General features: G+C 42.3%; 1 protein-coding gene across 1 annotated transcript in view; it reads left to right on the top strand.

The window, feature by feature from the left end:
* agmo (alkylglycerol monooxygenase) overlaps positions 1-22,817 on the top strand; it is a 76,300-nt gene that overhangs the window by 41,456 nt on the left and 12,027 nt on the right. The window contains exons 10-12 of the mRNA XM_050046921.1: positions 3,453-3,569; positions 7,702-7,784; positions 8,190-8,295. Of these exons, the coding sequence (XP_049902878.1) occupies positions 3,453-3,569; positions 7,702-7,784; positions 8,190-8,295 (306 nt within the window). The remainder of the gene's footprint in view (positions 1-3,452; positions 3,570-7,701; positions 7,785-8,189; positions 8,296-22,817) is intronic.

Genomic DNA, 22,817 nt, shown 5'->3' with positions numbered 1-22,817 from the left:
TGTTGGAGAAATGCAAGTTTGTCAATGTGTAGAAATGATCTATAGTTTTAATAAAAAAATATGTCTTAATGAAATTTAAACACTTGATACAACCTGTCACTTTGATGCTAATATCCGATACCCTGTATTAGGCAAATTTAATTAAAGAGAAATAATAGTTTGACTAAAAGTAATGACAAAAAATTGACCCAACTGAAATTACTTTGTTGACTAAAACTGGACGAAATCATTTTCAGTTGTCAACAACTAAAAGAGACAAACAACTAAAAAGTGACTAAAACTAATCACCATTGTCGTCTTAAGACACCGTCCTGCGTGAGGTATATTTTTACAATAATGCTCTCAGGCTTCATTACCCGTCATTTTGACACACGCGAAACCCCGGCCCAAATGACTCAGAGCATTCCTGATTGAAGGATTCACATATTCTGCAAGTTTTACAAGGATCTGCCACATCAAATAAAAGCTGCAGAGCCTTTGTAGAGGGAACACAATAAGTTCATTTTCACCGTCTTTAAACGCAGTCTGCGGGATTAAAACCGCATGCAGTTGAGTGTGAATGGGCGTATGTGTGTGTGCGTGTGTGTCTGTGTGTGTGCAGAAAGAAATACAGGCTCCAGTCGAATGCCCCGGCGGTTAGCTTTGAAATAACGCTGATGGTGTCGCATATTTAGTCCCTTACGCTTCACACTTTAAAAAAAAAAAAAAGTCCCCTTTGCCTTTACAATTAAATTGGCTCCTTAAACCCAGCGGGGCGATTCTAAACACGGACGGAGCTGGAACTGAACCGAAATATCTTGAAAGGCCTGGTGTAGACGGCTGCTCGTTGATATCTGCCGGTGAAGGAGAGAAAAGGAAAGAGAGGGGAGTGAGAGGGTTGAACGTGTTTCAGCTCTTTGACAATAAGCAGAGCAGCGTGCTGGAATACCTACAGGGTTGGGGATGGGATGCGGGGGGAACCCACATGTGGTGTTTTGGTTCCTCGGGATCCTGGGAAACCCCCCGAATGAGAGGCAGGCGTCCATGATTGGCCAGGTTTTTTTTGTGTTTCGTTCCCGGAGAGGATGTATTTCAACATAAGGCCTAATTACTTATCGTTCAAAAGCAGACAAAAACAGGTCAAATGACTCAGGGAATTCTTACGAATGGACTCACATATTGCTGTGTGTTTGGGGGAAACCGCTACACCCAATAAATACTGGATTACTTTGTAGAGAGAACACAACAACCTAATTTTCACCAGTTTTGAAATTCAGCCTGAAGGAGACCAAAGTGACAAAAAGGCCATTTAACTTCGAAGACAATAAACACATCAGAAGTAGAAGAGGGAAAGGTCAGCAGAGAGGTTTGAACATGAGTTTTATGAGTTCGGTTGTGGCATATTTCTTTTTAAAGGCTCAAACATTCTCACTGACTCACTTTTGTTTTCTGTTGTTTTTGCCATTTCTCTTACTTCCTTTTTCTAACTACTGCCCTCATGCTGTTTTATTGTCTTTTTAGTAGATGCATTTCCATCCACCTCTTTTTATGCGTGTTTTCAGTTTGAGTGGAAACATCAACAATTCGAAAAAAATCTCAAAATTTAGCAAAAATGTTTTTATGTTTTGGGAACGTGGAAAAGTTGTCGTGTCAATAAAAGGTGAATGCGAGAAGGTGCCAACTGGTCCAGCCACTGGGTCCAGATTTCTCCCCAGTCATTGGTTCAAGGTCCACACAGTTTAATACATTCAACGTCATACTTGCATTTGGCCAAGTCGTCAAGCGAGTTTGCTGTCTCTGTCAAGTAGCTGTTCATTAGTCACTCACTCTGCAGCATGACTCGGCACTTCAAAATGAAAGCTTTGTGCCAGAAATTCACTGTACTGTTTGTGTTTTTTACAAACTTGACACGTTCATGAGTCCATTCAGAATTGACCCGCAACCTACTTTCGGACCGCGACCCACCAGTTAGGAACCACTGCTCTAGAGGATTTTAACATGCTTATGCACTCAGGGCTGTTACCACAACTCTTCCACAGAGCTGTAATATTAGTTGTTTAAAACTATCTGTTTCCAGTGTCTAGTGTGCACTCTGTTATTATACATCCATTGTGTTCCTTCGTTTGAGGTTTGTCTGGCGCTCTTTTTATTACTTCATCCCTCTCCTCACCCTCTTCGTCTGCAGTGGAACGTGAGTGGAGAATTAGTACCACCTGCTCCTTATCTCGATGAAACAACTCCGAATATTAGCATAACAGCAGTGGATGGAAAAGCACATACATGTGCATTTTCCTTTGCAGATTTAAAATGCGGGCTACATTTGGATGGAAACCGGACTAATGTTTCTTAAGGTTATATTGTTGGTGGCAAAGTCCCACATTGGACTTAGGGTGCTTTTTCACCTGCCATGTTTGGTTCGGCTCAATCAAACTTTGTTTTTTTGTCAAACTGTTTTTAGCCCCATATGTTTTTAAAGGAGCTGTTGCTGCTACATCAATGCCGCCACACACCGCTGCCACTACTGCTGGCCAGACTTTACCTCCACCACCCCAGCCTCCACCTTTCTAGTGCAGAGTCCTAACATGGCTCTAAGGTCAAAATGCTATTTAATATCTTGCTTGGACCCACTCTTGTATACGTGGGGGATTTTCTGCAATGCGCTCCCTAGTTTGGCATAGCATGCTGCTTTTCTAATCCAGGGAACACCTCAAGAGCAAAGCCCTCAGTGCCAAACAAAACTGTATTTCCATTTGTTGCACCAAATAGTTGAATCTACGATGAGAGTGTTCCTGACTGAAATATACGATGCCAACATTTATTCTGGCGACACTCATGTGTAACATCAATGTAAACATAACTGGAATATCAATATTTACTGTGTGCAATCATGTGAGTTCAACTCATCAGACTTTCTGCTTCATATTTTAGTTTCTTAATGTGTATTTAATTATTATATCCTGCTTTTTGTTTTTACTGGTACTTATGTTTTTGCACTTTCCCCTCTGCTGTTGTAACACTGCATATTTCCCCACTGTGGTACTAATAAAGGATTATCTTATCTTATCTTATCTTAATGGCACAGGAAATAACTCCCACCAACCTGAGCCAGTCATAAAACCTGAACACCACGTGCTGCAAGTGAGATTAAGTGAAAACTAGTTCATATGTGAGCAGAGAAGCCAAAATATGTAACTATATAAATGCTTTAATGGTCCTTAAAGCCGCAATGAAATAATAACTCTCAACGCATTATATTTCACATGTATTTACACTGGTTATTAATGAGGAAGGAAGTGTACAGACACACTGTAAAACTTAACTGAAATGTTACTATAAACATGAAGGTAAAATTAAAGGACTCGTTATAAAAGTGCAGGCACGCCGTCCAGTGTGAGAATCTGTCCAGAAAATTACTCCACTTACAAGAAAATTGGGGATTGGGGAATTAAACATGTTTTATTTTCCATGTGCAGGTTACCGGACAGGAAGTGCCTCATGATCCCAGCTGGACGCTGCCTTTACAAGTTTATGTGGTCATACATTTCCTGCTGGTGCTGGGGATTTACCATGATCTGTTTGAAAACAAGATGGTACGTATGTGTAACATGAGGAAAACTGTAAATGTCAGGATTTTTAAACTTCATTAGAAGGTTTACAGCCGTGCTCAGAAGCTCACTGACAGTCCTTCTGAAGGAGGGAAGAGCATTTTACATTCCTGTGTGGATGAAGCTGTTGACTTTCTGGTCACACACTGGCTGATGTTATGTTTAGGCTACTGTAATCCCTCATATAAAGTATGACAAGGTGGTCCAAGGCTCTTAATTTAAGGCTGAGCGCTGCCTGTTTGTTTGCCAACATTATTTCACCCAATTATGCAGTTTGTTGTGGCTGCTCCACGGTGGAGCAGAGTCCTCTACTTAGCCAGCAGGAAAAGACTAGCTCTGTCTAACATCATGACAGAATGACTGATCGGCATTCCCCTTTAGAACAACCTTTGTCTATTATTTTCCACTCGACGAGCCAAAAGACCCCCTTCCTCCTCCGTCAGAAAAAAGAGAAACAGGTCTCCTCAGCAGTTATCTTTGGAAGCCTTTTTTCCCCAGGCATAGTTTTGGTTAGCCAAAAAGTGCTGTCACGCCCAGCCCCTTCAAACTCCCAAATAAAATGGCCTCTCTTTTCTGATCGCTACCTCCGTGGTGCTCCTTCAGTTGTGGTCCCCCCCCTTTCAAACACACACACACACACACACACACACACACACACATGCACGCACACACACCTCCCCTCCTGGGTCGAGGGCTCCCCTCCCTCTCTGCGAATGAAACACCAGCTGGTGGTCCAGCAGTGAACACAAACGCCTTAATTGTCGAGTCAACCATTTCCCAACCCAAATAGCCTTCAGGATGCAGCAATCAGGACTTGGAGGGGAAAATAACAAAGTGAGCTCTCTGGCCTGACGATAAATCATGTCACTGTTATGTATTTATACCCACATGTTCACTAGGCGCTTATTTGGCTTGACAATTGATGATACACTGCCGGACAATTTATGGGCTTTGCGTTAATTCAGAGCCATGAAAACATGAAGTGAAGCTACTCTTCAATTACATCATCAGCAGGCCGGCGTGTATGTTTGATTATAGGTTTGTTACAGCAGTGACTATTAGAGGCAGAGAGGGGAACTGACCAAGTGGTGAAGTCTTATCTCAGAGCAAGTCTCCATTAGTGTGTTTATGATGAAACATATGGACTTCAGCACAGAGCAACAATAAGACCGAACATCTGACACAACATAGCAATTTAGATTGCCTAATTTATCAGCAATCAGGATGTAATAAGAGCTATTTATATTGTCCTAGAAGCATTTAATTAACAGCTCATCAATTAAAGTGGTGGAAAGTAACTGAGTACATTTATATAAGCATTGTACTACATTTACTCTGCGATACTTCAGAGGGAACATCGTACGGGAACATCGTACTTTTTAATGTACTGCCTTTATTTGATAACTATAGTTAATTGAAAATATCATCAATACATACATTACGATGTATAATTATAGGTTTGAACAATGTGTAAGTGATTTGGAGTGGGGTAGTATGGGATCCCCATCAGAAATCGTAGTCTCGCAGTAAGGTAAAGTGGTGAAAATATTCTAAATATAATGTACATTTAAGCCCCAGTCTCACAGGACTAGTATTATCTGGTGACCTCGAACAGTTTGTAATAATTGTGAAGGTCTCCTGTGATCGTAATCCAATGTGAATCTGCCATGTCTGTGATTTGTCAAGTATAGATTCCTACCTAACATGTTTTGCCAAACACAGAGGTTGTGTGATAAATTTAGTCCCGTGCCAAATAGGAGTCTTTGTGATTTATGGTCATATTTAGATTTTTTATTTTATTTTTTCTCCGTGCCTCTTTTCTGCCTCTTTGCCGGTCTAGAGAGAGAGGCTTATCGCGCTACACAGCATGGAGCCCCATTTGCGGAAAAAGCAATCTGAGGAGCGAGATCTTGAAACATGATGAGATAAATGACCTGTAACAATGTGTTTCTATTTTTTAAACCCACGTTTAAAAGGGAAAAGAATAGGTCCACACCGTACGTCACCGCTAGTGGTGCTGTGTCATGTTTCTGTGTTTTGTAGAATAAAATTATAAGTAACTGTGCGCATCACGTCTGAGGGATAATGCCAGTAAATCTGAACAAAATATGGACTTTGATTATCCTGTGCAAATGCGCCACACGAAACACAGACATAGGGGGCGTAATCTCTAAACTACTGGTCCCTTGCGAATGGGGCTTCAAACTGATATACATTTAGAAAGAAAATAGGTTTTGCTGCAAAAGATCTGAACTGTCCCTTTAATGCATCAATAATTCGAATCCAGTAATATAATATATATTTTTCAGAAACCAGCCATCATGCATAATTAGCACCATACTTTTGAGTATTTTTTAATGAAAGTACTTTTGAACTTTTTACTCAAGTACAATTCTGAAGGACTTTTACATTTAGTAAACAAAGTATTCCTACGTTGTGGTATTGCTACTTTTACTCAATTAAAACATTTGAGTACTTCCTCCACCACTGAACATTTACATTTAGAGAAGCAGCAAAAAAAAGATATATATATATATATATATACACATGATATGTGATTGGATCATGAAGTAATCTGAAATAAAGCCTAATCTTTCTCTGTAACTGAACTCCCCTTTAATGAAGATTTATATTCATGCATTTGAATTCTACAATATTAGAAATAATGGACAGAGGGGGATGTGTATTATGTCTGTTACTTACTGTAGTAACATTCCACTGCTGGTGTGTTTCCTCAGTGGTGACTGTGTCCAACGAGCCCTCATGAGCTTCATAATAACGTCCTGAATAATGAGTTAATCTGCTCCGTCTCGGGGGACAACAGAATAACACAATCAGTGCGCTGCCACCAGATGTTAACTTTCATTTCTGTCCTCCGCTGTAATTGCTGCAGCTTGACACTTGATCACGTTCAAAATTAGCTCAATGAAAGAAGCACAGAGCATTTCCTCTTATATTAAAAAAAAAAACACGTTCTGTAAATGTGACTCCACCTGACGACTCGGAGGGATTTGTGGTGGATTTTCTCTCGAGCGTCTCTGATAGTCAGAACAACCCAAAAAAAAAAAAAAAAAAGATCATGTGCGTGCGTCTGGTCTGCTGTGTCCCCGAGGTTATTGAACACAGATAAGTTCACATAACCTTTGATACCAAAATAATTCTCCGCTCATGACACCTCTTACCAAAAATAACTGTGTCTGTAGCCTCTGAACTCTCCGGCAGTGATCATTCAGCTTTAATTTGCTTTGACAGTTTTGTTCCATCACTCTGATAGATGGATCCAGGCCAGAATTCCCCCAGTTTGATTCACGGAAAACATAATCATATCATCTCTCTGTGCTCCCACGTGACGGCTCGGATGATATAGTTCTTAAGGGGTTTATGGATTACGAGTCTTGGATAAACATAAAGACGTACGGTTTTATTGCATCCTGTTGATGGGTTGATTTTATGTTTACTATATATGGCCTTCTGGGTCGGTACAGTATGGGAGCGGTCGGTGAGATTTGGCTGTTAGGCTCTGTATTGAGTGTCGGAGAAATATAAACCGAAGCTGACAGTCCACAGCATCCTCAGGAGACACCGGGCCTCCAGCTGCTGCCCTCAGCCAAGGCCGTAGGTTAGAGAACACGAATTAGGCCGTACATCACGTTCTGTACGAGTCTGTTTTGTGTGTGCACGTCCCAAATAGCTCTTAAAAGGTCAGTGAGAATCTGCATGGGATTTCTGCTCCGTTGTTGGTTGTTTTGGCTCCGTTTAGGGGCTATCGGGATTCAAACTGCAGTCTCTTCCACTGTGGTCAAGTCCCTCCGTCAAGACCCATCTGGGGTGATTAGAGCGTCTCTGTAAACTAGGCATGTCAGTGTAAAGTAAGAGGCAGATTACGTTTGCTGCAGGATACTGTATGTGCCAGTACACTTACTGTGAAGGTCAGACATGTTTTGGTTGGCACTGCCAAGTAAACAGCGGAACAGCCGTGCGGTTTATGACTGCTCCCCCAGTAAGGTCTCCTGTGATCGTAATTCAACCAGCCATGATATTAATTTAAGGTTTGATTGTAATGTATTTTTTCCCGACCACATTTCTCATGGCGCGCAAACGTATCTGTGATTCCTAGACGCTGTCCCAGTTAACCATGCTGGGGATGACCGGCTATGTTCTGCTCACTCTCACGTCTCTGGGCTACATCATCGATCAGAGGTAACGTACTGACATTTGTTCATGTGTTCATTCTTATGCAAGCGTTTGGATATTAAATCAGACAGACTAAACAGCAGGAGAGAACACTCTGGTAATTTATGTCAGTGGTTCCCAAGCTCTGAAACTCTCCAAGGGGTCTCAGGTGGGGATGTCCCGATAAAGTTTTTTCAACCCCAATCTGAGTTATTTATTACTGACTTTCTGCCGATACTGAGTCCTGATTCAATAGTTCTGTTTTCCCACATAATACAGCTGCACAGTGCACACTTCAAGTACTTCAAAGTTATTAAAATCAATTCACTGTAGGCTAAAGCTTATGCATTACAATTAAATAGCTCTGCAATGCACTGAGAAAAAAAAATCCCTGCTTTATTATGATCTTGGTTGATGTGTCCTTATTTGCAGGCCAACAGCGGCTGTTCTGGAGATGCTACGCTGTGTCGTCATGGTGACAATGCAGAGGTACGGCTACATGAAGCCCCTGCTGCCCTCGCTGGCCGTGCCCACAGAGGTAAGAGGACCTGTAGTGTGTTACAGTGCTGTTTAAACTGACAGTTACCTGATGGTGGTGTAGTTCGTCCATTGACAAGTGGACCAATAGACTTCACATTCACAATCTTCAGGGGACATATAAACCGGGGTCGGCAGAAATCTGGCACAGGCAAAAAAATCAGAAAATTCGCCATCCTGTCCTAAGCCCCTCCCACCAGATGAGCACAGGCATATGCATGTACTTCATACAGTTTCCCAACACTGGTTTATTTCATCTTATTTCATTGTAGAGTAGCGAGTAGCACATTGACACAGCCCCGCTCTTTCTCTCGCTGTTTATCAGACCACAAATGAGACAAGAAATTGCTAGCTAACATTAGCCAACCCCGCTGTCCCTTTGCCTCCTTCCTGTGGACAGCTTCCGACAGAGGAGAGCAGAAGGCAGCTCAGGTAAATGACCTTTGGTCGAAGGCTGTAGTGGCATGAATTCAGCCAGCGTAAACTCCCCAACGTTGGGTGTCACAGCAGGCTGGTGGCCAGCAGTAGCGCTGGGTCTAACCTGTGTTACAGCAGCAACAGAAAGTTCTCTCAGAGCTTGGGTTTGCACTGGCTGGATTTAGGTTTCTGAGGCCACTGACTGGGGGTCTGTCACCGGAGCTGCTGCCTGCTCTCCTCCCCGTTAGGTGGTCTGTAGAGGTGGGCAGTAAGGCGGCGGACACACTGTGATTCAAGGCTCTAGCTAACGTTAGCTACGTAAATGTGAACTTGGAGTGGCAGCTGTAAGCCTTTGGCTCCGGTTAGCAGAAGGCTAAACTATTAGCAACAGCTTCTCTCCATCGCTGACACACTTCCTTGTCATTGACAATATGTTTTATTTTGTTTATTATCAGCCTCTTTTTTTTATGCTCTCGTTGTGATTAGTCTGTGTCTGTCTGTGTCTTCAGTGAGGAAACGTGCATGCACGTCTGCATTTGTAAGACAGCCAATAGGGTTGCCGTCTCTCTCTAAAATGACCTGGATTGCCCAAAGTCTCCTGTCACTGCCTAGATTTTTTTAAAGCCTGAAAACAGAGCCAAGAGGAGGTGCAGAAGTCTAGTTTTCTCTCAGTCCACTTGAATTACAGAATGCTCAAAGTTTATCATGAGATTTTTGCCCAGTTCGCCGAAATTGAACCGTCTACCCCAGCTTTAAGTAGCTGTTCTGGAGCATCACAGCATCTTCATTTGGGATTGTTGAAAGCTTGTTCAAAAGAGTTCCCAAAACTATTTAATCTAATTGTTCACTGTAATGTGTCACATAATGACATATTGTGGAAATAGTTTGTTCATTTGGGTTGACCCTGAGTTCGGGCCTCCACCCTGCCACTCTCCATTAAAGTATTGTTGAGTGTGAACCAGAGAAGCAATTTGTGTCTAAAATACAGCATGAAAAAAACTGAAACTGTCTTCGCATTTTATAACCGTTTAAACACAAGAGACACAAAGTCAACACATGACAAGACCTAATTAGCCTGCTGGTAGCTCATGAGTGTCCAATGCATTTAGACGTACTGAAAAAAACGTTCCACATCTCAGTGACTGTGAAAAGCGCTGGAAACATGAGGGAATATAGAACAATGAATGTATATGGTGATAATAAGGTGATGCCAGTAGGTAACGTGTACATGAAGAACTTCATATGACAGCATCATGTTTCCCTGGTGTGTGTAGCCTGTGATTGTGTGTGTTGTGTGGTCTGTTTTGTGTGAAATGTGTGTGAGCTGGGTGCTAAGTCCAGCCCCGCAGCCCTGTGATCTATGAGTCCAGATGCGTCGCCCAATTGACCATAAAATTGGCGAGCCTCTCTGGCTCTGGCAGCCCAACTGTAGATGGCGGCTGACCTCTCATTACTTGCCCCCACTCCCTTTTATTTTTTTCGTTCTCCCTCTTTCTGCCCGCCCTCGCTGCTTGCCATCTCAGCCGGTGCGAACGAGAGAGAGCAACACTTCTGGAACCAATTAGTGCCGTCTGCCGCTAACTAGAGCTGGCTGATGAGATTTGCACGTGAGCGCTGAATCGCTGCTTTTATTGTCCTCTGACTCCACATCTGTGCTGCTCAGGTGTTCAAAAGACGACTCGAGGCTTTCCCACATTTTCTTTTTTTCTCACCACAAAGCCGAATAAAAGTGAATGAATTATAATTTTTTAAAGCCGTGCACCTCCAATCAGCTCCAGAGTAAAAACCTGTCCTGATTTATGCTGCACATGCTGCACGGCTGTGTCACTTTGACAGCACTGTAAGTTTTATGCAGCCGTTTCCTTAAGCGAATCATTAGGCCTCATTTCAAGTCGCAGTACATCAGTTTGAAATGAATAAATGTCGTACTCGCAGGTGGGGCTCATTGAAAATCCTCACAATTTACTAGAATTGGTTCCTGACATATTTGTGCCGTTTGCTCAGAACTACAGCAAAGGGAAAAAAAATGAAACCACCCCCAAACTTTTAAGGTACTTTAATGATATATGGGCCTGACGCGTGAGGTGAACGGGCAGCTCTTTGTTGCAGCGGGGGGGCGTGTTTTGAAGTCGGGCCAATCAATTAACAGTCACTTGAAATGGAGGAGGGATAAATTCACATTTAATTGTATTCAGGCTCATGCGACTGTACAGTTGGGAAAAAAGGGGGACTGCAAAAAAAACTACAAAAACTAGGTCGGTTTGTGGTCCTTCAAACCCAGTGGTGTGATATACTGCACCCTTAAAGCTCACAGTGGTATTTATAGTGGCTCTGGAGATTTCCCTTGTAAAGCTGCAGGCTTGACCTGTAAACCAGGGCTGCCTCTCGCTCCCAGCCGCCCACTCGCCCGCCCCAAACCCCCGTCTGTGCAACGCATATGAAGACCTCGCCGGCTCAGACGAGACGAGTCTGGTGTGTGTGTGTGTTTGTGTGTATGAGCGGTGGGCGGGTTGTATGAGGTTATAGCTGTCTGTGTGTGTGTGTGTGTGTGTGTGTGTGTAGAGGAAGTTGTCTCAACCCCACTACCAACCTTTGCTTGTGTCATCATGGACAATTGAGCGCACACAAATATGATACGATTCAGGGATCGATATTTGAGAGTAAAAAAAACTGCAAACAATTAGATAAACAAACATACTCTTCTACAATATTTACTTATTGACCAATACATGTTGTTATACACAGATATGTGATATGCAAATATAATCTCAGTCTATTCTTTGGATTTACACACAGACAATAGCAGATTACAAAGCAACAACACAAGATAATACAAAATAACCTACAATGAAAATAATGAGGGGAAAATGGGTGTATGTCTTGTTTGTACTGAATCTTGCTTCATTACTTAAATTCACCACAGGGTGTCTACAGGTCCTTAAAAAGTCTTAAAATGTCTTAAATTCAATGTTGCAACAATAAGGCCTTAAAAGTCATTAAATGGTCTTATTTTCAAATTTGTGAGGTCTTAACTATTACAGACATTTTATCTAATTTCATTTATCCATTTTTTTAATTTAATTTTTCTAATGTTACAAATCTTTAAATAACTATAAAACTTTCATTTTACTTCATACTTGCACTAACCTGTTGGCAACTGAACTCACTCCGATACTCATATTCCTACATAACATTTACCTCTGCATAAGACCACATATATACTACCTGCCTGCAGTGCTTAAATAAGTAAAACATAAATTGTCCAACAATCTGTAGTAAATTTAGTTCAAAGGGGTCTTGAATGGGTCTTAAAAAGCATTAAATTTACCTGTCTGATAGCTGCTGGCATAATTTGTACAGCCGACACCCTGTACAAATTATGTTGTTTGCTTATGAAAAATCTGGTGCAGTCTAAGTAAACTTTTAAATGAATCATTTTACATATTAATTTTGTACTGCTGCAGGCTGGTTTTCATCACCCCAGTAGATAGTAGTTTGTTATTACTTATATTTTTGAAGAGGTGTGACAACTTAAATTCTCCTTAGTTCCAGTTCCTGTTGTATCGAGGGTGTTATACTGTCACACTTTGCTGTAGCTGACTGTTACTGATATTAAGAGTTTTAATGTACATGGCTGTAGACCTTCAGTGATGCTGTGCTGTTACCTCACAGCAACAAGGTTGCGTGTTCAAATCCAGGCTTGAGACCTTTATGTATGGAGTTTGCGTGTTCTCCTTGTGTCAGCGTGGGTTTTCTCTGGATACTCTGGCTTCCTCCCACAGTCCAAAGACATGCAGGCAATTGGTGACTCTAAACTGTCCGTAGGTGTGAATGTGAGCGCTAATGGTTTTCTCTATAGCCCCTTTTACACTGCCTGTTCAAGGCGGGAATATCGTGCTGTTATGCCGCCTCGCTATTCTGTATGGAGGGTACAGTCGTGGAATGGGGGGACAGAGTTGTTATGCCTCTGAGCCGGGAGCGGAGGTAGCAACGGCGCCAGAATGATGTCTGTATAAACGGGACAGCCAGCAGGACGGAATCACGGGAGGCATGTGTGACTACATGTTATGTGTTAGCCGTTTTGCAGAAGATTTAAAAAGTAGTAGTTAGCAGCTAACTCAAAGAAGAAGAACAGCATCTGAAAATAATCGCAAATTGGGAAAACAAGTTGGTCTTGGAGTTCCTTACCCTCCGAGCAAAGAATGAGCTCAGATGCTATGTAACAGAGATGGTAAATGATTGTTAATGACATGTTATGCCATTGTTACTGTTTGTAAAACACTGCCGATGCATAATTGTATGTCACACTAGAGGCCATCGCTGTTTTGTTACATGTCCTGCTTGTCACGCCTCTTTTGATTACATGATAATGGCGTGCTATGTAAAATCACACATTGGAGCAGAATTGTGCTACCATCATTTGGTTCTGTGTAAAAAAGCAAAGCTGGCATGAAGATAGGACTTCGTAGCGGCCTTATAGCGTGGTCTCTGTGTAAAAAGGTCTTATTTGTAAGTCCTGTGACAGTCTCTCCAGGGTGTACCCTGCCTCTCACCCAGTGTCAGCTGGGATAGGCTCCAGCCTCTGTGACCCTAAAGGATTAGCAGTTAGAGATAATGGATGGATGACTGTAGAGTAGTTTAGTAATGTGATAATTTACAGTAAGTTGTCTACAAACGTAGACTTGGTTATTCATCCTTGTTGTGATACTTGCTCAGTTGCCAGCTTGGCAGGTTTATCACTGCAATTAGCAACTTTTCAGACCTTCACATTAATTTAATTTCACACACAGTGCGGCTGCTCTGTCTACTGAGACCAAAGACTGTAGCAAATAAATTCTGCTAATCGGCATGACATTGTTTGGCAGCATGTAGTGCTATTGGGTATTAGCCTCTTTGTGAAGCCAGCAGCCATTTCATGTAAAAATCTACTGTATTTGGCAACAGTCATAATTTGTACCCAAAAGCAGTTGAAGCTTCAGTGAAGTTAGCTCATTAAATAAGACCCAGAAGCTTGTTGTGTCTTGTTTTTTAGCCCTGTAGTCTGCAGACTACGTTAATAGGCTCCTATTAGACATAGCTGGCTTTTTTAGTGTGATGGTGCTCCAGAGCAGACAAGATTTAGGCTGCCACTGATAATTATTTTCATTGTTGAGTATTCTGCCAATCGCTAAGTCTGTTATGTGTCACAAAATAAAAAGAGAAATGTCCATTGCAATTTCCCAGAGATCTTTAAATGTCTTTTTTGTCCATCCAACAGTCCAAAACCCAAAGATAGTTTCCAATGATATAAAGCAGAGAAAAGCAGCAAATTGTTTCATTTGAGAAGCTGTAATTTTCAAGTGTTCTGCATTTCTGCTTGAAAAATGACTTGAATTTTTAATTGATTATTAAAATAGCTGCAAATTAAAAGGTGTTTCTCAACAGTGGGATGTGAAAATGCAGTGCAGGAATATGAAAAATTGATTTTCCATATAAAAACTAGGCACACCAGGTCCTATGCAAAATATCTGCAATACCATGCTCCATTTTCAGAAAGGAAAAAAAATAATGTGGAACTAATTGAACCCCAAATTTGATGCTAAGGTTAGCTGTTATGGCTCATCCCTTTCGTGACCAGCATATAACGTTAGCAAGAGCATACTAGCCACATCACCATCTTCATTGTACCCCACCTGCTGGGCAATCCCAAGCCATAAATTGACCTTTATTTGACTGTTGAGGTAGTCATCACGGTACTGGCTGTACGATGTTTGGTGTTGAGAAACCTAGTGGTAAGACGTTACCCCATTTCAGCAGCCAGCCAGCTACGACCTGTAGGTATGACATCAGTTGGAAAGGAAAGGATTTCATTGGTCAAACACATATTTCCACAGGCAGAAATGTCTGAAAATTACATCGTCCGCATGTTATTCCCCCCTCGCAACTGTGCGGGAGAAAATTTTACAGCCAACAAAGAATAAATTTTTTTGAAAGCAATGCAGCACTTGTTTTGTTTCAGCTTTAGTCAAGATGCCGTTGTAAGAGGATCTTCATTTCAGCTGTTAGAAGATGAGTTATGTTACCTCTAAGCCCACCTGGATTATAACCTCTTTGTTTGTGGAATTTACAAAATAACAGGAAGTCTGAGCGATTACTGAAATCAGCACCTTTCTGACAACGTGTCAACAACAGTTTGACTTCAGAAACAGTTTTTATTGCAGGGCTGTTGTGCCTGATTAAATTATACTGTCCAGCTGCTGTCTATGTGTGTGTCCACCTCCTCATGTATTTCTGTGTGTGGAGTATCGGGGGGGGCGCTGCTGCAGTTTGCACTGTAATGATGTAACACATGGTTGTATTACTGTGTGGGCCTCTGGTTAGCCTGAAGGCACAGGGAAACATGCTGTGGAGCAGAACTTAGACGCTGTAGATCCTGGAGTAATTAAGCAGCTCTTCTCTCAAAACGGCCACTAACTGCTGGTGAAGTCACAGTAATTTAAGAGGAGAGCTCATAAAAATACACCTGTCTTTGGTTGAAAGAGGGAGAGAGCGTCTCAGGGCTTCATGCCGGCTGTGGAAGGAACCATTTTAGATTTAACTTTGTGAGTTAAAATCCAGCAGACAGAAAACTTTTGTTCCTTTGTAAAAAACTCCTCTGTTTTTTTCATATTCTGTCTGTCAGTTTTCCTTTTTGTAGTTATGAAAAAATTACCCAGATAGAACAATAAAAAGCTTTGTGTTTAATTTCCCAATATGACTGGGATGTGTCCTTGTAATAAATGAGTTCAAGAAGTGCTGCATTGGCTCATGCAAGTTTGACACTTGAGAAGCAAATCTAAATCCACGTAATCCAGTCCAATCCAAAATATTAAAAAACATCTCAATTGTTTTCACACCTCATTAGATTTTTCCATCATTTCATCTCTGTGCTGATAGTGTTTTCCAATCTGAAAAGAGCCCTTTTCTGTCAGACTTTATATAGGGAAAGATAAATGCTCCATGGCCAAAAGAAGAGGTCAGAACAATATTATGAAGTTCATGTCAAACACAAAGGCACAAAGTGACTTTATTTTCAACACATCACCTGACTTGTCGGCACAAAATTGCAACTCCCACCCTCTCTTTCCCGCTATCGCAGCCATGAGCGGGCAGATAAGACAGCAAGCGGTGAGAGGTCGGCGTTATCTGAGAGCGTTGTTTCCACCCACCAGATCTCAGGTGCGAGAGGTCAGCTGGTCTTTTTTTTTTTTGTTTCAAAGCAGGAATGTGTGGTAGCAAGAAGCAGTGCTGAGGTTAACAGGATTGTTTGGAGCAATGGAAACTCTGTGAGCATGACATCATCTGAGAGCTCGCAGGAGTGGAAAGGAAAGGAAATCTCCTCCCAGGGAGAAAATGGAGGGATTTGAAAGAGAAATGCTGGGTAGGACTGTTCCGATGGAGTAAACAGCGGGGTGGTCGACCGTACACAGTGTGAAATATTATCACTCAATGTGCAGGGGATCGTGCCCGTCAAAGAGTAACCGCTTGGTTTATGTTGTCAAACCACTTGCCAGGTAAAGCTATGGAAATCTAACAGCAATTGGCCCTCAGGGGGTTCTCCAGCAGTGTTTAGTTTGGCTTTTGTGGGCCCAGTTTCTGTGGCCAACGTTGACTTTCTTTTGAATTTGTCTTCCTATTTGTGCTTTAATTCATGGGTGAAACACAACAGTCATCCAGTTTATGATGCGGCCTCGGAGCCAACATGTGAACCTGATTGAACCTGACGATAGCTGCTTTTACTTACAGGATTATTCCTCACTCTTCTTAAATGTGCATGAAGCTGATTGCACAGAACTGAAAGCCCAATTTACAAAATCCAAAACATAACAAATGATAAAAGACTTTCATAAAGTTCAAATATAAACAAGTCAAGGACTTTTACTGTAGAATCTATCAGAGTAGGTCTGAATGAAGTATTAATTTAGCAATCTTTATTGCAGTGCAAGCTTTCATCACTCTCCACTCAGTTTATGAATCTCTCTCTCTCCGCCACGCTCATTGGCTTACTGGCTAACAATCACACGTCTGATATTGTAGTAAAATGAAATTCCTCATGGTCCTTTTTCACAATAGTTTGAGCTGCAGTATCTCGCCTGAAGTGAGCTGGAAAATGTCTCCAACTGCCAGGATCTGTGAGCAGTGGGGGGTTTGGACTGACTTCAGATCTACGGTTGCAAAATTGGGAATGGTCACTATCACAAACAGGCCTCCACCAATGAATATTTTCTACACGGACAAAGAAGCGATTCAGAAGGTTTAATGAGGAGGTCCATGGTCACATAGTATTTCTTTCTCTTGATAATTACCTAATCTCAGGGCTGATAAAGAGTATTGCTGTCTGAGTCCAAAGCCTGGTGTTCATTCACCTTCTCTCCACATGCCACGATGTCCTTGAATAAGACACTGAACCCCAATTACTCCCGAAGGTTATGCCAGCGGCTACCAATTTAAACTGGATCGGTCACATCATCCAACTCCTAAAGAAGTATTTTACTTCTGGAAAGACGGTCTTTTAATAAAGCTAGGATGTTTATGCAGTAGAGAGACGCAAACACTTTTGAAATTGATGCTACATGACCAGAGAAGACAGAGGAAAGGACTGTGGCATTTGCTTTTGCTTAAAAGGTAGAAAATCTACAACTACCAGGATGCACTGTGCCGCACTGACCCAATAAACGACCTGCTGGTGGGCGACGTAATGCAACTCTCCTGTCCAGCTTGCTTGGAACAAACAATCTTGTATCACAGTTAAACAGTAATCCACAATTGTTTCTGAAAATGTCTTAGGCGAGAAACAGGCAAAGCAGTAACAGAATCTTGGTTTATATTTTGATCAGCACTGCCTGAGTTTGTTTGATGTGATGTGAGTTTAGTCTGAGTTTGACAGAGAGAGCTCGGCATATGAAAATGAGGAAGTACAAGCTGTAGTTTGAGCAACAGCCCCAAAGTCGGGGAATATCCGTTGGATGATGTGTTTCGCTGGCAAATGAGCAGGGAGATGTGGCCGCTGGCAAACTACACATTGTTACAATACAAAGCTGATTGAAAATAGACAGTCTATGCGTTTAATATAGCCATGATCTGATACTGATCCAGTGTATGGATTGGTGCATTCCGGGCCTCTCAGGGTGCTTTCAGACCTAGAGTCGTCTCCTTTGGTCCGAATCAGGGACTAATTTTGTTCCAAAGTTGTATAATTGCCTAGAGTTGGTTCGTGTTCTCACGGCAGCATTTACAAGCGGACCAAATCAAATGCCTTGTGTGAGAAAGCTGCTCTTGATTGGTCAGAATTTCCATGCGGGAAAAATCCAGGAAGTAAAGCAAACGTTGAAGAAGAATACACNTGTTCATTTTAGTCAAACAGGGCAGGTGTGAAAGCACCCTCAGAGACCTTCAGCCGCTCCAGGGCACAGAAATGAATAAGCTGTAGCTGGAGGCATTATGTTTTTAGGTTGTCCATTCATCAGTCTGTCCATCCCATTCTCATGAACCTGGAGGGAATTTCTTTAAATTTAGCCAAATGTCCAATCATTGGTCAGTAATAAACTGATTAAGTTTTGATGTTCAAAGCTCACTGTGATCTCACAAAACATGTTTTCAGCCATAACTCAAGAATTCATATGCTAATATTGACAAACCATAAACAAATGGGATAAGATTGGTGACAGCTGGTGACATTTTATATCCAAAAGGTCAAAGGTCAGCTTCACTATGACACCATAATGTTCTGCAAAAACACTTTTCTGGCCATTACGCAACGTCATGACTCAGGAACAGAAGGAGAGATGTTTGGTCTGATTCTAAATTGGTGACACTAACTGCAGCTTGAGTGGCTGGCAGATGCTTTCAAGCATGAGGCGTTAATTCTAGTTTTCTTTTTTGAACTTTGATGTTGAGCTCCCGTAGCCTTTTGTTTCAACTTCTCTGCCTTTGAAAACATTTCCTCAAACCACATTTTAAGGCCCACTGCATGGTTCTCACGGCAGGCTCTGCATGCTTGCAGAAGCACCCACAAAAATCTGCAATTATGTAATGTTGGCTGGCTCGAAATTTAAACAGTCATGCTTGCCTTCTTGGTCCAACGGTGCCCCAATCACTTCCTCTCCTGCAATCAGATGGCAAACATATTTTTAATGAGAAGAACAAGGTTTCAAGTAGAAAGTAACACACATGCTAAACAGGGGTGACATGAAGCTCCTGCAGAAGTTCTGACAAAGAAACTGTGCAGCTTTTCCTCATTTCCTCCTCAAGAGTGAAATGTCCTGCTGTAGATGAATCCACAGCTCCCACTACAGTGTGGGAGAGAAATGACAACTCCTGCGCAGACAAGACTGAGCATAATAACTGTTACAGGAGCACAAAGGGTCAGAGGAGATGGTGTGTGGGTGGTGACCATGCTGAGCCCAAAGGTGCTCCACCTGACTGCTCATCATCTAGACGTCTGATTCTATAAAGACTTGTGCTTCAGGTGAACAGGCATCAGAAAGTTCAGTGATCTGTCATAAGCCCTTTTTACACAAAGACCACTCTGTAGGCTGCCAGTTCTACCAAACAGCCGTGGCATCATGCAGCTCCTGTATGTGATTATAGACAGCAACCCACCATCATGAAAGGGATGTGACATGTAACATAGTAGCGCTGGCCCTTTAGTGTGACATATAACCTATAACAATATAACAATAACAATGGCATTAACATGGCAATAACAATCATTTACTGTCCCAGTTATATGGCGGCAGATCTCATCATACTCATTTTCATTTATGGCCGCTGTTCTTCTTCTTTCAGGTAGCCGCTAACTGCTACTTGCAACTTTTTAAATAACACATCTTCAAAACATCTTACCCGTGCCACCTGTGATCCCGTCCTACCACCTGTCACATTTATACAGGCATCTTTTCGGCGCTGTTACTACCTCCGATGCCGCCTTAGGGGCCGTACACATGCTGCGTTTTTTTGTGCCCTCAGATTCATTGCTTTCAATACAGAGTTCAACTTTTGGAGCCCAGCAGCACACCCTGAATGTCACGTGACAAGAAACAACCAATCACAGACGATAGATACCTTTCCCTTCTTCAGTAAATATCAGTCTGTGGTAAATGGACAAAAAAAGTGGAAACATTGATCATTTAGGTGCAGGGCTGCCAGAGCTTTACATCTGTCTGATGGACGATAGGCCCACACATTTATAAAACAGGTCCTGGAAGAAGACCAGCTCTGCACTCAGGATTTCAGGTTGCTTAGTAACCTCAGATGCAACCTGCCACCGTGCTCTTGAAAGCTGGCTCAAAAAAGGCACAAGAGTAGCACCCAGTACCCAACCGTGTGTTTTCCGCGCCATGTCTGCGGCCCCTTAAATGTGAGACAACTGTCCCCCCATTCTGGGATCGTACTTTATATACAGAATGTGACACGGTATAATGGTGCGATATTCCTGCCTTGAACAGGCAGTGTGAAAGGTGTCATAGTAACCTCCCTTATACATGACATGTCTGCTCTCCCTCTCAGAGGCCTTGAACTGCACCTGGGAACAAAAATCATTTTGTTCATAGTGAATTAATATGGACAGCTGCCTCGTGTCCTCTCTACTTTGCTGTTGTTGGTCATTTCCTGTGAACCTTATATTCTACCTGACTGCTTGAGACCTTATCGTCCCTCTCCATGCCGTCCCCTCAGAGGTCCTGACCTGAACTTTCAGACCGGACATCATTTTCTTTTTGAAGCAGAGGCTGCTCAGTTTCTCTCTGCACAGCATCCTTTGCTGCCCTCACAGCCCTACGCTTTTCAACCAGCCTTACAGGTTGAATTATTATCTTTTAAAGCAAATTTTTATTCTGCAATGAGCAGATCTGATCCTATTTTAGGTTTCGCTTTTTATTGCTTCAGTCAAATAAATTGGGCAGTTGATCTGCACTTAGCATGTTTGCTGTTGTGCAGCACCTCAGAACAAGCTGGCAAAGATGGCACATTTTTCTCGTGGTCGAGCTGATTACAGCCGACCACATGTGTTACATTATTCATTGATTACTGCTTTTTTTGGTCTTGCCTACCCAGAACAGCTGGTTCCCAACTCTGCAGAAGGGATGCAAAACAGAGGCTGTCATACTTTTTTATAAATATAACTGAGTGGATGAAGGAGTCAAGGTCCCATTGAACTTATTCACACATCCGTCTTCTCTCTGCGCCGTGTAAATACAAACTTGGGGTTCATTTTACCAAAGCAAATGAATCATCCTGTCCACTCCACCCTATTTTGTGTTTGTCTTTCATCCCTCCTTCCTGGACGAGTGCCCGCTACTCCATGTTTCTGCCAGCTAGTGTGGTCTTTACCATCAGGTCCACCAGTGTGACCACCCAGGAAACTGTGGTTAATGATGAGGTGAAGACTTCTCTTATTGAGGCTGAAGTGGTGCCAAGCTGCCGGGGTCTGAAGTGAACTGAACAGATATGGAACAGGTTCCTCTCTGGGATTTGTCCTGTGTTTTCAATGAGGCATAATGGTCTGGATGAGTCTCTGTTGACCTTACATGTGACCTTCCAGCAGACACACGGTGAAAGAGAAGAAACACCAGATGTGCAAAGGAAAAACCGCTAAACAACTGTATCGTTCTAAACTGGCGTATCATCAGACCACTTTGTGTTTTGCTACAGTTTCACCGTGCAGCAACTGCCTTTTCACATGTGTTTTGTCTGGCTGCACTCTGGCTGTGTGTGTGTACGTGGGAGTGTGTGCGTGGGAGTGTGATGGCGATATTTCTCATGGCACAGGCACTACACGGACTCTCTGGTGAGACATTAACCTGCTCAGCGTATCCTTCCTGAGTCTGCTCAAACAACCCGAGCACAGAGACTGAATATCTGCTCATAATGAACAGACAGGAAGTCTTCTGTGTGTGTGTGTGTGTGTGTGTGTGTACGTATGTTCCTTCGCACATGTGCAGGTGTACTTGTGTATGACTGTGTATGTCCAAAAGTGTCTGTGTTTCTTCATCATGTGCGTGCTGGTGCACCTGTGCATCTGTGAAAGGATTAAAGAGGACATATTGTGCTCATTTTCACATTTATACTTGTATTTTGGGATTTTACTGGAAAATGTTTACATGCTTTAATGGACAAAAAAACATACTTTATATTCCTCTGTGCAGGAACACCTGTATTCACCCTCTGTCTGTCTCAGTTTTCGGGGCGTGTCTCTTTAAGCCCCCCTCCCGAAAAAGCCCAGTCTGCTCTGATTGGTCAGAGTCTTCTGCATATTGGCCAAGTCTATTTAAAAGATGCTCTTTGACCCCATGGGAGCTACAGGATATGACACATGCGCAGTGTAACTGGAGCTGTGATGTTGGAGGGTAACAGCAGACGGCGCTAGAAATAAAGGGATGGGCTCAGGTGCTCTTTTTGGTGTGCTGTTTTTAGCCCCTTTGGGTGCCCTCAGCTTGACAGAACTTTTTGGATATGCTGGAATGCATGGCGGCCGATATACAGTTTTTATATAGAAGAGCAACTGTTTTTAGTCTTTTATTAAGGAACTTTTCAGTAAATGCAGGATTGTGATTTTTCACCCGTTTCTTTCTAAATAGATTGTGGACTGCAGACGCCACAGTGAAACAAATCAATCACACCCATGTTCTATCTGATAGTGAGCCGGCTGTTGAGCCTTTTGCAAAGCTAGAAATCCATTAGTTGCCAGGTAAATTCAGAATTGATTTTAAGATTCTTTTCATAACTTTTAAAGCTCAACATGGTTTAGTCTCCAATTAGCTGAGCTTCTGACTACCTGTGCTCCAAGTCGTGACCTCAGATTCTCAAGCCTACCTCCGCCAGTCGTCCCTAGATTGAGGTTGGTGGTGACCGGGCTTTTGTCATCAAGGCCCCGATACTCTGGAATTTCTCAGCCTAAGGAGATTAGGATGGCTAACACATACCTGCTTTTAAATCATTGCTTAAAACATATTTTTATAGGACAGTTTTCCCTTTTAATGCCTGATTTGTACTTTTTGATTTGTAACTTTTGTGTTTTTTTTCCTTTTCTTATATTTGTGCACTTTGTGAAGCACTTTGTAGCTTTGTTTATATAAGTGCTTTACAAAT

The sequence above is a fragment of the Epinephelus moara genome, chromosome 6, assembly GCF_006386435.1.
Source record: "Epinephelus moara isolate mb chromosome 6, YSFRI_EMoa_1.0, whole genome shotgun sequence".
NCBI classification, from domain to species: domain Eukaryota; kingdom Metazoa; phylum Chordata; class Actinopteri; order Perciformes; family Serranidae; genus Epinephelus; species Epinephelus moara.
Note: the sequence above shows the minus strand (reverse complement) of the source record. Positions and strands in the feature narration are given on the sequence as shown.